This window comes from Equus asinus, chromosome 17 (assembly GCF_041296235.1).
Source record: "Equus asinus isolate D_3611 breed Donkey chromosome 17, EquAss-T2T_v2, whole genome shotgun sequence".
Lineage (NCBI taxonomy): Eukaryota > Metazoa > Chordata > Mammalia > Perissodactyla > Equidae > Equus > Equus asinus.
Genome location: NC_091806.1, coordinates 1,038,322 through 1,052,649, shown reverse-complemented (window position 1 = coordinate 1,052,649; position 14,328 = coordinate 1,038,322). Strand labels below are relative to the sequence as shown.

The following is a 14,328-nucleotide window of genomic DNA, read 5'->3' as shown; positions in this document are numbered from 1 at the left end:
GACGCTGGACATCGGTAGTAGACAGTTGCCATCCCTGCCCTTAGTGAGGGAGCTTCTAGTCCAATGGGATGCCTGCCATTCCACAAGCCGGCCCCAGTGAGACCGAGGCAGAGGACAGTGGGGACCAGAAAAGGGCCTCAGTGCCCTTCCTGGTGGCACAGCTGGGATTGAAGCCAGATTGGTCCAACTTGAAGGAGATGCTTGCAGGAAGAATCCAGATAAGGGGGCGCTGGCCTCAAGATGCAGAGACAGGCAGTGCCCCCCCCCAGGCCCACATGTGAGCTGGGCCTCGGCCGTGGGTAAGTGAGGGCAGTTTCGGGTGGGCTGTGCTCAGGCATGGGTCTCCCCTCCCCCTGTGCCCACAGATCCACAACGCCCCTGAGCTGGCCCTGTTCTGCGAGGGCTTCTTCCTGAAGCATATGAAGGCCCTGCTTGAGCAGGACGCCTTCCGGCAGCTCATCTACGGCCGGAGCAGCAAGGTGCAGGGCCTCGACCCACTGCAGGACCTGCAGAGCACGCTGGCCGAGCGCGTGCACTCCGTCTACATCACCTCCCGGGTGTGAGGGGGACAGCTGGTCGGCACACCCAGCCTCCTGTCTCCTGGCAGCCAGGGACCAGAAAGGCTGGGAGCAAGTGTAGCCGGGTGTCAGGCCCAGCGCGTAGCCAGGGCCTGTCAACGTGCCAGGGCCTGGCTGGGTGGGGGCTGGGTGTGGGCTCTCTTGGAGCCAGGCTCACAAGACTCAGTTTCCCCTCTTCCCCCAGACCTCCCCTCTGGTATCCATCTGTCCTTGGGCAGGCAGACGTGCCCTGAGCCCACCTGTCACTGGGCAGCCCCACCCTCAACCCCTCTGCCCCAGAGCTAACCATTTGCTCGACCCGTGATAGGCAACACGCAGATGTGGCCAAAAGGTGGCCCCTCCCTCCACCCCCGTTTGCACCTTGAGGGCTGCCCTGTGCTCACCCTCAGGTGCCCCTGCCCGACTCCTGGAGGGCAGCAGCTGATCCCAGCTCACCTCTGCTGTGAACAGCTTCTGCCCATGCCCTCCAGGCTCTCCCTGTGAGCTCAGACTGTCTCGCCTGGGGCTCTCGGGGTGTGGGCATCCTTATGAACGTAAGAATGTGCTCCGAGCCCCCAGCCGTGGCAGCCAAAAGCGGGCACTCTTCCCCTGTCCTGTCAGAGGCTGCCCACATCCCTGGCCGTGCCCTTCAAAGGCTTTTCAGGGCTGGGGGCGCCTGCACCGGGTCACTTTGCAGCCCTTGGTCTTTGGTGGTCGGCCCACAGAGGCCTCCTTGGTCAGTGGTAGGGGCAGTTCCCCAGCTGATGCCTCCAGAGCTTCGGATCTGAGCTAGTGGGGGCGGCCTGGGGGTGCGGCGTGGGGTATAGTAGAGCAGCCTGGTGGCCTCAGCTTTTGTTTTGCTGCTGTTTTTAGGGGCCAGTGGAAAGGAGTCGATTCTGAAGCCCCAGGCCTCGATTCGGCTGCCTCAGGGGGCTCAGGAAGCAGAGCCCTAAATGTCCCCCAGTTGAGTCCCGCAGGTGGACTGGAGAGGGGGCCCACCCGTGTCTGTGGGAGTGGCAGGTCTGGGGCATCTCCAGGTCAGGGCCTTGGTGGAAGGAGAGGGCCGGGGCAAAGGACCTTCTGCTTCCTCCCCTCCCCTGCCGGCCCTGACTGTGGGCTCCGGGGTGTCCTGGGACGCAGACAGCGTCAGGCCTGGACACTCACTGTATTTATGGACCAGACACTGGGGGAGCGTTCGGACAGCTTGCTCTGGGGCTGGTCGTCTTCAGCTGTCTGGACACCTTAGAAACTATTTATTCACCAGAAGCTCCAGGCACTTCAGGAGGTGTCATTGGGTCACCTTGTAAAGCCCGGGGGCTTGCAGTCCTGGAAAATATTTTCTACTAGCTGCTTGGGCAGGATGTACAAAGGGACAGGCGTTATTTTATTGCTGTAATATTGTATGATACTGTAACTATACATTAATGTTGTCACTTACTGTAAATGTACCATGGTTTTATTAACAATAAACGCTTGTTAACAATGACCTTGTCCTTGTCTCTCCTGGCAGAGGGATGCTCAGAGTTCAGAGCTGGGGAGGAGCCCATTTAGGACCCAGAAGAGAATCTCCCTGGCTTCTCAGAGGGAAAGGACCCCCCCCCACCCCCGTGCCAAAAGCTGTGCTGGGGCCGCCCACCACTCGCCTCACCTGGGACCTGAGCCTGGCCCTGACCCTCACTGCCTGTGTGACCAGAGCAAGTACCTCCCTCGCTGGGCCTTAGTTTTCCTCTTCTGTCTGATCATGTCAAAGGGTTCCCGCTGGTTCAGAGCTCAGAGCTGCCAAGCTGGACAGAGGTGTTCGCGTGGACGGACAGAACCTGATGGCAGGAGTGGGCCACCTGGCAGGGGCTCTGCCATCCTCCCTGAGCCCAGGACCCCCACGGGCCTGCTGTGGGAGCTGCCGGCGGGGTCGTCTTAATAGTTGTTTGCAAACCCTTGCCCAGCCCACGCCTTGTGGGGTCAGGGCTTCTCCCCACCCGGGGCTGGCCCGACGTGCATGCCCCCTTGGCAGTTTCTGCCCCCAGGCCCATGGAGCCCTGGCTGTGCCGCCGGCTGAGGGAGGGGGACAGTGAGCCTGGGACAGGCCCAAGCGTTTTCCAGGACCAGTTGTAGCTTGTTGTAGGCGCAAAGTCCAGGCAGACGTAAAGGTTTTTAAAATGCTTCCTGCCTGAGGCGGCAGAATTCTCAGGTCACTGGGAACACTGTGGTCCAGTGACTGACAGGCCAGGCCTCAGGAGTTGGGGACAGGATGAAGACCTCATGGGGTCAGTCCCAGGAGAGGCCCGCAGCCAGCTCTACTGGGTGGGGCCCAGGCCGCGGCAGGGAGAGGGCCCTGCGTGGGCCCATGGCGCCCTCTGGAGGCCGCAGGGAGGCGGCGTGCCTCTCGGCCCCACGGTTCTGGAGGCCGCTGTGAGGGCGGGCTGAGGGGGCTGTCTGTCCCCAGCACTCTCCATCTGCAGTGGCCACCCTCCCCACACGGTTCCCACCCCTGCAGGACGTCGCTCGGTCACACCAGCCTAAAAAGCAAGATCTAGTCACAAGCTGGCTCCAGTCGGGCTCAGCTGCTTCCTTTTTTGGGGGCAGAAGGTTAACGGGAAGGTGACAGGAGGGAGGGATGGGCCCTTTGAGCCTGGCTGTAGCAGGAACACCCTCTCAGGCAAGCACTTACATAACTGGAAAAAAAGTCAAACCTTCTCCCAAGGGACTGGAGAGACTGGCGAGGAACCTTACCAGACCACTGCTCAGGGCGGGCGTTCCTCCTCCGCCTGTGCGCGTCTCCTGAGCAGGAGTCGCTGGGATCAGGGAGGGGTCCACCCCTCTCCCGCTGTCTGGCAGGCAGGGATAAGCGTGCAGACATGGACGCAGCTGGGGCCTGGGCCTCGGCTCCCAGGAAACCCCTCCAGGTGGGAGGGTGCCCTCCTGACCGGCCCCCAGCTGGCAGACGGCCCTGGTCCCCGAGGTCTGTCCCCTGCATGCCTTCTCTCAATACTGCCTTCTCCTTTCTGCGCTTTGCCCCTCCTGGCTTTCTCCTCGGCAGAACCACCTTCAGCACTTGGAGAAAGCCTCAAGCCTCTCCCTTCCTGCCGCCCCCACCCCTTCGCAGAGTCCACGTGACTTTCAACTTGAACCCATTGTGTAGAGATCCCCTTCTCCCCAGCCTGCTGTCTGCACAGCCTAGTCAGGCCCCAGGGATCCAACCCTGCCCCTCCTCCTGGCCTGCGGCCTGGCGCTGGTGTGATGGCCTCAGATAATGAGCCTACATTTTTCCAAGGTGATGGTCACTTATTTCCTCCCCTCCCCTCGCCTCCTCAGCCCCGTTTGTATTGGTCTGCAGGTCTCTCCCGAGTCCCCCAGGACTGCGGGGCCAGATGAGCAGTGGCCGCACTGAAGCAGGCTGGTACCCGCCCCTCCCGGCGCGGGGATGGAGGCGTCTCGGCATCCTTTGTTCTGGCTTCTCCAGGCCTTCCTCGTCCTGACAGCATTCACAGGGCACCTATCTGAATTCATTTCTCACTTGGGAAACGATAGCCCAGCTTTACAGATGTCACCATCTGGGGGCCAGATGGTGAGGTCTGGGCGTGGTGTGCTTTTCAGGCTTGGAGGAGAACCCAAGATCACACCCCCCAAGTGCAGAGACGTTTGGGAACATGCTTTGCAAAGAGGAGGGCTGGGAGGTAGCCAGCAGGCAAACCGTGCACTGCTTTTCCGTGCGCACGGGGCAGGCTGTCTCGGGGTCAGGGAGCAGCTCGAGGCCATGCAGCCGGACAGGCCTGACTGCAGCGTGTGTGCTCCCTGGAGCCCAGGCGGGACGCTCCGAGCTCAGCTGGCAGAGCCCGAGCCCTGGTGAGCACCTGCTGCACGCCAGGCCTGCTCCCGGCAGCCTGTGAGGGCAGGGCCGCCCACACCACTGCACGCACCAGCGCAGAGAACAGAGCACACAGTGTGCCCACGCCCACAAGAGGGTCGCGCTGAGCCAGGGTTGACACCACGCAGTCTGCGCCCCAAGAGGAGCGGGGACGGGCTTTGGGGCTGCAGACACTGAGCGAGGGCCGGCCCATCTGGCCCGCACTGTGGGACGACGTGGCTAGGCGGCCTTAAGACACCGTCCCGCTCTGACCATTTGGGATCGGGATGTCGCTTTTTGGCCACTCTCCTGAGAAAACCCTCTCTGAAAGGGGCTCAAGCATCACCTGAGGAAAATGGATCCAAGCTGATTTTCACCTCCTCTCTCAGCAAACTCCCCTGCAGACTCGGCAGCGAGCCGCAGCACCAGGGACAAAAGGCACTCCAGCCCAGGGCCAGGGCGTGGCGGGGCAGCACAGGCAGCAGAAGCCGCTCCTTTCCCCATGGGCACGAGACCGGGGCTGCGTATTCCATCCGCCTTGGTCCAGAGGTCCCTCTCCCTGCCCGTCCGTGCGCTGGACTCCCAGGAACGCGGGAGACGTCAGAGCCAGGGAAAGCTTCCACACGGACTCAGAGACCCCACTCCTTTTAGAGCCGATGACTAACCAAGGAAGACCAGTACCCAACCCACCACATGAGTTTTTCAGATAAAAATAGGAAAAAGCTGTGAGGGACTGCCACCAACCTCAAGCAGAACAGGAAGTGACTGAGCTGACTCCACCCAGAGCTTCTCTTGCACAGGGGACAGAAGGAACAATCCCACAGAAACCAGCAGAGGACCCTCAGGGTCAAGGTTTCAAGCACAAGGTATCGGATTTGGGATTGGCAAGTAGATACCGTCACACAAACATACCAAAGTATGTGTGAAACCACCACACAATTTCTGTCCCCAACAGATGGAAGGGACCAAACCACCTGACAGGAGCTCGAGAGGACAAGAGGCACAGCTGGCTGGCTCCCAAGCACCACACCAAGTCCCCCAGGAGGACCACAGGGAGCACTGCTCAGTGCCGGCCACTTCTCCACGGGCTCCTGGGTCAGTAAGCGCTGCCACACTGCCCACCCTTGGCCTTGATCCCAAGATGCTCCAGGCCACCTACAGCCAAGCCCCACCAGGAGAACCAGGCAAGGTGCATGCTGCCTACACGGAGCCAGTGAGCACCCACAGGCAGCTGGTCTTTCCGGGACATTATTTAATAAAAATGGATTCTGCATCCCTCCCTCATCCCTGCTAGCAAAAGGGTCTTTCCCAATATTTTTCCCAAATGATGAAATAACAGCTTTGGGGTAGTCAGATGTCACAGCCTTCCTAAATTAAGAGCACGGTTTTTCAGGGACACTGGGCAGCAGGCTGCTGGAGCCGGGAGTGGACCGTCACGGCAGCGCAGACCCAGCGCACAGAACAGTGGCCTGCCACGGCCACATGTGGACCAGGGCTCCTCTGCCCCAGGCAGCAGGGTGTCGGTGTCGGGACAAGTCCACGACGAGAGGCCCCAGTGCTCCACCAGCAGCCTCCTGAGCATCCCCAGAAAGCTGGGTACTTGACGCCTGAGAAGCGACGAGAGTCAGCGCGGCTGGTGTGTGTGGAAGGAGCCGCGACAGCCTGGACCCACAGCCAAACAGGAGCTTGCGGGGGAGGCGGGCCTGGCGGGGAGGAGCCGGTCTGCGGCCGTCGCGGTCCAGGCAGACCGTCCGGCAGCGCCTCGGCCCCAAGCCCAGCTCGGCCCCGAGCCCGACTCCCCGGCCGGCTTCCGGCTGCGATGGGCTCAGCCGCCGCCCCTCCCGCCACGGCGCTCAGAGCCAGCGCTGACCTGCACGTTCCCAGTCACTGCTTCCGCTTCAGTTTCAGGTCTTTCCTGTTCTTCCCATCTCTGTTTTTCTTCAACTTTTTGCTCTGTTTGGGCTCTGGTTTGGCTTCCAACTTCCTTTTCTTGTCACTGCAGGAAAAAAAGCAGGAGTAAGAAGGACGAACACCACGCCTAGACTGCGGCATCCGTCAGCCACTCGGCTTCCAGCTGGCCTGGCTCCGTCTGAAGACGGGCCCGCCTGAAGCGGGGCGAAGGGCTCCAGCCAGGCGTTCGGGGCTGCGCGGGTTCCTGCCGACCGCGCCTCGGTCTGTGGCGGGACAGACGTGCATCTCCACGCCTGACACCCGAGTTCTCTTTGGAGTGCAGCCATGCCTCACTGACGACGGGGAGTGTCTGGACAGATGCGTCCTTACACGACTTCCTGGACACGTGAACATCACGGAGCGCATGTGCATGAACCTACGTGGTATGGCCACTGCACAGCCAGGTGTGTGGTAACAGCCTTATGGGACCACCACTGTCCGTGCGGTGTGTCGTCCACCAAACACTGTTCTGTGGTTCGTGGCTGTCCCATATGTGCTCCCTCCCCAGACCCCGAGAAAACTGTAGGGCAACACAAGGGAGATCCCCTCCCCCAGCTCTCAGCACCCGGGTCACCTGGAAGTCAGGCAGCTCGTCCCAGTGACCCTGAGGACAGCCCCTCACCCAAACCATGAGACTCCGAGGAAAACCTCACAAGACTTCCTGGACGCAGAGCAGTCACTCAGATTACACATTTCAGCTGGCCCGTGGCTGCCTCACTGGCAGATGAGCACGGGAACCAGTCAGCAAACAGCCACATTCCCTCCCCCTAGACGCTGAAGACTCGGTGGCCTTCTGCCCTGGGCACAAACACCTCCGCATGAGAGTGAACAGCTCAGTCACCTGAATGAAGTGACCATCAGAAAAAGAAAAATGGCCTCGAGAACACATAACGTAGACATCAGAGTTTGCACCTCCACAAAGAGAAACCTGGCTTTTCCAGAGCTCTCCAGCACATGGGCTACACACGTGGTGGGTGGTTCAGGGGCCCTCACCGCAGGCTGCGAGAGCCAGAGAGGCCAAACTCCCAGTGTGCAACCAGGCCGGCTCCACATGCAGCACCTTCCCACCACGCTCGAGGCCACGGCCATGCTGGGTCTGTGCCACATCTGCCACGTCCTCCAAACCAGACATGACGACACACTGACAGGGGCTTCGTACCACATCAGGGAGTGTCTGGGAAATGAGGCCGGCATGGATGCTGGACCCTCCGAGACACTGCAGTGACATATGGAGACTGCAGAAGAGAACACGTGATTCCTGGGATCTACGGATCCCACTAAAATTTTCATGAAAAAAGGGTATTTTTAAAAAAAAAAAACCAAAATTGAGGGGGCCAGCCCAGTAGCACAGTGGTTAAGTGCACACGTTCCACTTCAGCAGCCCAGGGTTCACCGGTTCGGATCCCAGGTGCGGACATGGCACCGCTTGACAAGCCATGCTGTGGTAGGCGTCCCACGTATAAAGTAGAGGAAGATGGGCACGGATGTTAGCTCAGGGCCAGTCTTCCTCAGCAAAAACAGGAGGATTGGCAGCAGATGTTAGTTAGCTCAGGACTAATCTTCCTCAAAAAAAAAAAACCCCCAAAATTGAGTCCATTAGTGTTAATTCTGAATGAGTAAATACTTTCTTAACTTCTCAGTATTTAAGTCCCAACACAGGAAACATGACCAGATATCACCCTCTGGGGACCTCAATTCTCACAACATAAAGGACCTCTCAGCCCCAGGCCTGGAGAACCGCCGGCTGAGACGAGAGGCAGCCGCTCGGTACACCATGGGCTTACAGTGGACGCACCTGGTCTCAGTCCAGCTGTGCCTCTTACCAGTTGCGCTTCCTAGCAAGTTACTTAACAGCCTCGAGCTTTGGTTACTTCATCTTTGAAGCAGTGCTGGTGCGCGCTGAGGGTGCGCGGACGCTGCATCCAAGCCCACAGGAAGTGCGGGTCACTGGCAGCTCTGGGCTGTTCCCTCAAGCCCGACTCCAGGCTCGTCTGGGAACACGAGCAATGCTGAAGCCCAGGCCTCAGCAGCGGCCCCGCCTCATCTGCAGGGCACAGGCCACAACAGTAGTGACCGCAAAGGAGAGACCTTGGACTCCTCTCCCAAAGCTTGTGCTCCAACTTCCTGTTTCCTGGTGAGCCTCTGGGGCAGTGGAGGCCGAACTGCCTCTGTCCACAAACGGCAGGCCTCACCTCTTCAGGCTGATGATGGAGGCATTCTGCCCGGCTTTGTTCAAAGCTTCATTCCACTCTTCATCGTCCCCACGGATTATGTATCTGCAACACAGAAGGGCAATGTTAAAGCCTGCTCAAAAGGATGAAAGACGGTGACCATGTGGTCAGACACAGCCTGCCACACAAGCCAGGCCGAGCTGCGTCGGCGTCTGAAGAGCAGAGAGAAAGGGAGCACGCACACAGTAGGGCCAAGATGAGGAGCCAAGCGCCATAGGACCAAAACTTCACCAGAGCAAGGAAGGTCACCAGCCGGCTAGGAGGGTCAGTGACAGGGCGCCTCTGCAGAGAAGGCAGCTGCCCACCTTCTTGCACCTGACCCTCATTAACTGCCCACCAAAGAAGCCTCCGGTGGCCCCCACAACCTTCTAGCTCACTCCTGCCTCCAGACACGTGCCCACGAGCCCCAGCACCGTGCCTCTCCCTGCCCCACTTTGCCCCACCTCTCTGGGATCTAGCAGTTCTGGCAAGTCAAGGTTCCGATATTGCAAAGCCACAGGCAGGGCTCAAGACCCTGCCCAGGAACCTCCCAGCCACCTCCACCTCACACGTCACCAACCACCATCACCAAAGGGCCAGTGACAGGTCAAAGAGGACAACGCATCAGAGGCCACTAATTCTGGAGCTGTTATTCACATCCACCCAGGGGGCAGGCAACAGTATCACAGCTGAAGCCCACAGGGAACTAGGACTCCTGGCACCCAGAGGGTTCCAGAGCAAGGGGTTTTGCTGGCTCATTTCTTGGCAGCAGAATCCTTCCGTCAAACAAATTCACATGCAAAAACCAAATGCAGAGAAGTGGTCATTAAAGTGGATCCTCATGGGTCAGCATCCCCCGCCTGGGGACCTGAAGCCTGACAGGGAACCCTCCAGCTCAGGAGCACGACTGGAAAGTCAAAGTGGCAGCACTGATCTGGGGAAACCAAACCCTCCAAAATTATGCAGAAAGTGAATTAGGAGGTTTTTAGCTATTAGTGCTTCTAAAAATGATCTCACAAACCACAGCTTCCAGGCACCAGGCTGTGGATGAGAAGAAAGCCACAGAAAGATCTGAGGGCCCTAGAAGCTGAGACTGAGCCTTCGCTCCCCACGAGTGGCGGCCGGGCCTTACTGAGAGAGGTCCATGTCCTTCAGCTTCCCCACCTCCTTCTTGTGTTTCTCCTGGAACTCCTTTGCTGCTTCATCCTGTGGTCAAGGCCCCGCAGACAGAGCAAGTCAGAGTCAAGCAGTGAACCATACAAAGAAGAGGAGGGGGCGGAATCTCAGCACGACACGCAGACACCTCCTCCGTCCACCCCGCCCCCATTAGAGGCAGCTCTCACTGACGCGAGTATGGGCACAGATGTGCACTGTGAGAAGTCTCAGCACATGGCAACAGCAGCTGCTGGACTGCTTGCACGCACACGCGCACACCCAGTGGGAGGCAGAGGTCTAGGACCATGTGTGCTCGTGCGCATCCAAGACAGGGAGAGGCGGGAGCGACACTCGCGAAGCCCCGGGAGCTCGGCGCGCTCCCACCCTCCACACCAGCACCGCTGAGCTGGGCAGGGCAGGTGCTCCTCCTAAAGGGGAAGGGCACACATTGGGCGTTCACGGGGCCTTGGGCAGGAGGGTACCAGCTCGTCACTGAGGGTCTTCATTGTGGGCTCCATCACCACATCCTTCACCACCACCATCTGCTCCTCAATGGCCTTCTCCTGCACTTCATTAAACAGCTACAAGACACAATGGCCGAGAAGCAGAGATGAGCAGCACAGGGACCCAGTCGCTCGGCACCCACTGCACACAGCTTGGGCTCGTGTTCTACCCGCTCAGGGTCAAGGGTGAAAGCACAGACCGGGCAGACTCCACCCTCCTAACAGTGCTCCTGGGAGAACAGGGTCATCACAGACACAGCGAAAGCCCCGTTTCTTCGAGGGGAGACAGGGCACGAGGATGAAGATCAGCAGTGAGTGTGGCCAAATGTTAACGCCTGTTCACCTTGGGGCAAAGAGCAGGTGTTACATTACCCAAAACAGACCAAAACTCTGCCCTCAGCCGAGGTTACCTTCACGACTTTGCGGATAATCCGGTTGAAAAGCCCCATCAGCTGGCCCGAGGGCAGCTCGATCTCCTTTTCCAGCTGGTCCACAGATTTATGCTGTAGACCAATCCCCAAGAGAAGAGCCTGGAGGAAGGAAAACCCGCTGGAGTGGCCACCAGGGCTGGCCCTTCGCCATTAACATAGTGCCGAGAACCAGAGTGACTCTTTGACCACAGCTCTCTGGTACAAAACACCAACTGGCACTGTCTAGTTTGGAATCTTCTCTTCATCCCGTACTGAAACCACCAAGCACGGCTCCCTCTTCCTGAAATCCCCAAACTAATTTATTACCCTGACAAATACCTGCTTCCCAGCTAGTTACAAGTTTGGGGTGCTCCTGGACCCCTGCTAGGGTGGAGTAAGGATGGAGGCAACATGGCGAGCGGACAGACTGTGGCTGCTGATGGCAGCTCCCGCATGGCACACTGTGGCTGGCACATGGCTCGACTGCACAGCCCAGCTGTCAGCACCTGGAAGATGGCAACGTACCGACTGGGCAGCGGACAGGGCCAGGTCCCCCAGCTGGTTCAGGAAGTACATCCGCGCGATGGCCGGGATCATGTCCATGATGAGGTGGTAGTCGACCATGTTCCGCGAGTACATCTCCAGCCTCTTCAGGTCATAGGGCAGAAAGAGCGTCTCTAGCTCCTCGCGGCACAGGGCTGCACGCATGACAGGGCCCAACAGGTCACAGGGTCTGCTGGGACTCCCAGACAGCACACAAGGCCCCAGGGGCACCTAAGGCTGCTCCTCTGCAGGCCTTCAGCCAAGCAGAGCAGGATTGGAGTCACCTCAAATTCCAGCCCACCAAGGGAACCTGCCGCCCCGGCAGCCCTGGCTCCAGTGCTCCGGGCCCTCCTGCCAAGGGGAGGCAGGTCCAGGCCATGCAGCGAGGGCGACGACTGGCATGCGGCCCCTGATCAGAGTTCCACGCCAACAGCTGGACCAAGGAAAGGCTCCCTGTGCCCCGGAGCGAGAGGACCACAACACTCTTCCCCACTTTGTCCCTTCCCCTCAGGACCCGGTTCACAGACGGTGGTACTCTGCCCAGCTCAAGGAACACAGACTTTTCCACCAAAATATAATTGGCAAAAAAACAAAAGTATACACACACAATTAGCAACACAAAAAAAACCCACAGCTGTTAATACTAATGACCCTTTATACTTTTTTGTGTGTGTGTGAGGAAGACCGGCCCTCAACTAACATCTGTTGTTGCTGAGGCAACATCCATGCCCATCCTCCTCTATCTTCTGTGGACGCCACCAGAACGTGGCTTAATGAGTGCTGTGTAGGTCTGCACCTGGGATCCAAACCCACAAACTCTGGGCTGCCAAAGCAGACTGCACAAACTTCACCACCACACCACCAAGCCAGCCCCCTTTTTATACTTTTTTTGTACTTTAAATATTCAATTTATATGCCCAAAGCACTTCTCTGGGTTGGCGACAGAAGGTTGGCAGCATATTCTTACTATAATTTCATGAATGAGGAAACTGAGCCTGAGACCCTGAGCTGGCTCTCCTGGCTCACAAGATTTAAACTGGGTTCCATTGTGAGCTGTATGGAGGACCTTATCTGACATCTCTGAGTCGGAACACGTGGCGAGACTTGTTGGGAAGATGGAAGGTACCGTGTGTGACAGCGCCCCTGTGGCAGAGCAGGGCCCGCTGAGCGGAAGGCGGAGGTGGGAGACGCAGGTCCAGAATGGGGCCCTCAATGCCTAGGCAGGCCCTTCTCCGGACCAGCACGCCCACCTCGCACCACAAACAACCAAGCCAGCGGCAGCGTCCACGCCATCCCACTCAGCTCACCGGGCTGCGCTGGCTTCCCGGCACTCCTGTTCTGAATGATGTTCAGAGCCAGGGGAGGAGAGAAGGCGCTGAATTGGTAGGACAGCAGGGCCAGGAACCGCCTCCGGAAATCTGTGGGGGACAGCCACATGGAGTCAGGGCTCTGGAGGCCCCACCCATCACCTTGCTGTCCACTTCCACTCAGACTCACCTTTCCAAAAGGCAGCGAGCCAGGCTCCCTGGTTGGCCTCATCCTCGTCAGCCAGCATCTTCAGCATGATGCACGAGTGTTCTCCAGTCAGGTCATTCTGGGAACCATAAATTCCCAAATGGCACCAAGAACCCCCCATCTTGGAAGATCTGTCCTTGGAAAGGGCGAGCTTGCAGAGGCAAGACTCAGTGCATCCGCAGGCCCCTCCTCCCAGCCAGGAGAGGGGCTGTCGCAGCACAGCCTCGCCTTCACATTCCCACCCGGCCTGGCTCCTACACCACAGCTCCCAAAGCCACACGGCCCTGCCACTTCCCAGCAGGTGCCATGGCAAGGAGCAGAGCCGCAGAGCATCAGATCACGCCATCTGCTCTGGATGCACAGAAGTGAGCCACGCGCTCGCGTCAGGTCAGACTCTGAACTCAGAGTCATTACAGCTTAGATTCCACAGAATTCAATCAGCACGTTTTTGGTGCCTCAGAGCGAAAACCGCATGGCTGACACCTAGAGTCCCTGCTGCAGCCAGTGTGTGGGTGCAGGTTTCCAGGCATTTACTCCACAACAACCACAAAGCCCACACGACCAACCATCTAACAGCTTCCAACCGAAGAGCATGCCCGTAACAAAAGGCCAGCGCCGAGTCACAAACGAGCAGCGCACAGCACAAGACCACAGGGACACACTGTGCTCCACCGAACTCAACGTCCGCATTCATTCTCCTTGCAGTTGACCGCCAAATGTACACCCCAGCCTTGGCCAAACCCACTGACAAGGACCCAGCCCACCTACGAGCTGCTCCCTGCCAGCAAGGAAGCAGCCGAGCACCCAAGGGTCTTCACCAGTCCCACTTTAAACGCTCAGATGGGTGCCACCCCCAAATGGACACTGGCTTTGCGCGCTCCAAAACCAAACCTCCAACATTATCCCTCTCAGCTGACGACCTCCCCTCTCCGGGAAAACAGAGGCGATCAGAAGACAACTTCTCCATCCTCCCCATGCCAACTCAACCAGCCGACCCACACTTCCTCCCCTACACTGTGCCTACCCTCGGCTGGGAAGGATGAGGCCCTCCCCCTGCCTCTGTCCTGCCCCTGCCTCCATGAGGCCTGCTCTCGGTCCTCCCCCTGCCCTCCGTGCTCCTCCTGCCTCCATGAGGCCTGCCCTCTGTCCTCTGTCCTCCCCTGCCTCCGTCCTCCTCCTGCCTCTGTGAGGGCTGCCCTCCATCCTCCCCCTGCCCTCTGTCATCACCCTGCCTCCATGAGGCCTACCCTCCATCCTCCCCTGCCTCGTCCTCCCCCTGCCCTCCGTCCTCCCCTGCCTCCATGAGGCCTATCCTTTATCCTCTCCCTGCCCCCCATCCTGCCCCTACTTCCATCCTCCCCTGCCCTCCGTCTTCCCCCTGCCTCCGTGAGGCCTGTACTCCTGCTGGCAGCCCCCTCCCCTGTACTATTGCACGCTCTCTACAGGATCGGACCCTACAGCAAACAAACATTCCAGAATCTCCCATCTGACAAACCCACCGTAACTCCAGTCCCCCTCCAGCTCCCTGTTTCCCTGCTCCCTCTTGCTCTCCATGCAAGCCGTCTCTTCACCTCCCCTTCTCTCCAGTCAGGTGGACCCCTCCACTCCACTGAAGCTGCTCTCATTCCAATCAGTGGTGCT

At 59.0% G+C, this 14,328-nt stretch overlaps 2 protein-coding genes across 6 annotated transcripts in view; one reads left to right on the top strand and one right to left on the bottom strand.

The window, feature by feature from the left end:
* ABTB2 (ankyrin repeat and BTB domain containing 2) overlaps positions 1–2,043 on the top strand; it is a 168,184-nt gene extending 166,141 nt beyond the window's left edge. For all 3 annotated transcript variants that reach the window (XM_014851069.3, XM_070487510.1, XM_070487511.1), the window contains one exon: positions 366–2,043. In XM_014851069.3, the coding sequence (XP_014706555.1) occupies positions 366–563 (198 nt within the window). In that variant the 3' untranslated portion in view covers positions 564–2,043. The remainder of the gene's footprint in view (positions 1–365) is intronic.
* NAT10 (N-acetyltransferase 10) overlaps positions 1–14,328 on the bottom strand; it is a 45,004-nt gene that overhangs the window by 3,718 nt on the left and 26,958 nt on the right. Inside the window, exons 22-30 of one of the 3 annotated variants that reach the window (XM_014851068.3) lie at positions 12,670–12,766; positions 12,480–12,590; positions 11,155–11,327; positions 10,630–10,749; positions 10,199–10,297; positions 9,694–9,767; positions 8,544–8,627; positions 6,272–6,397; positions 5,635–6,104 (exon numbers count right to left, since the gene is read on the bottom strand). In XM_014851068.3, coding sequence (XP_014706554.1) covers positions 6,286–6,397; positions 8,544–8,627; positions 9,694–9,767; positions 10,199–10,297; positions 10,630–10,749; positions 11,155–11,327; positions 12,480–12,590; positions 12,670–12,766 — 870 coding nt within the window. In that variant the 3' untranslated portion in view covers positions 5,635–6,104; positions 6,272–6,285. Of the gene's footprint in view, positions 1–1,996; positions 6,398–8,543; positions 8,628–9,693; positions 9,768–10,198; positions 10,298–10,629; positions 10,750–11,154; positions 11,328–12,479; positions 12,591–12,669; positions 12,767–14,328 lie in introns of those variants that run through there. The other 2 variants (XM_014851067.3, XM_014851066.3) reach the window with 2 other exon arrangements.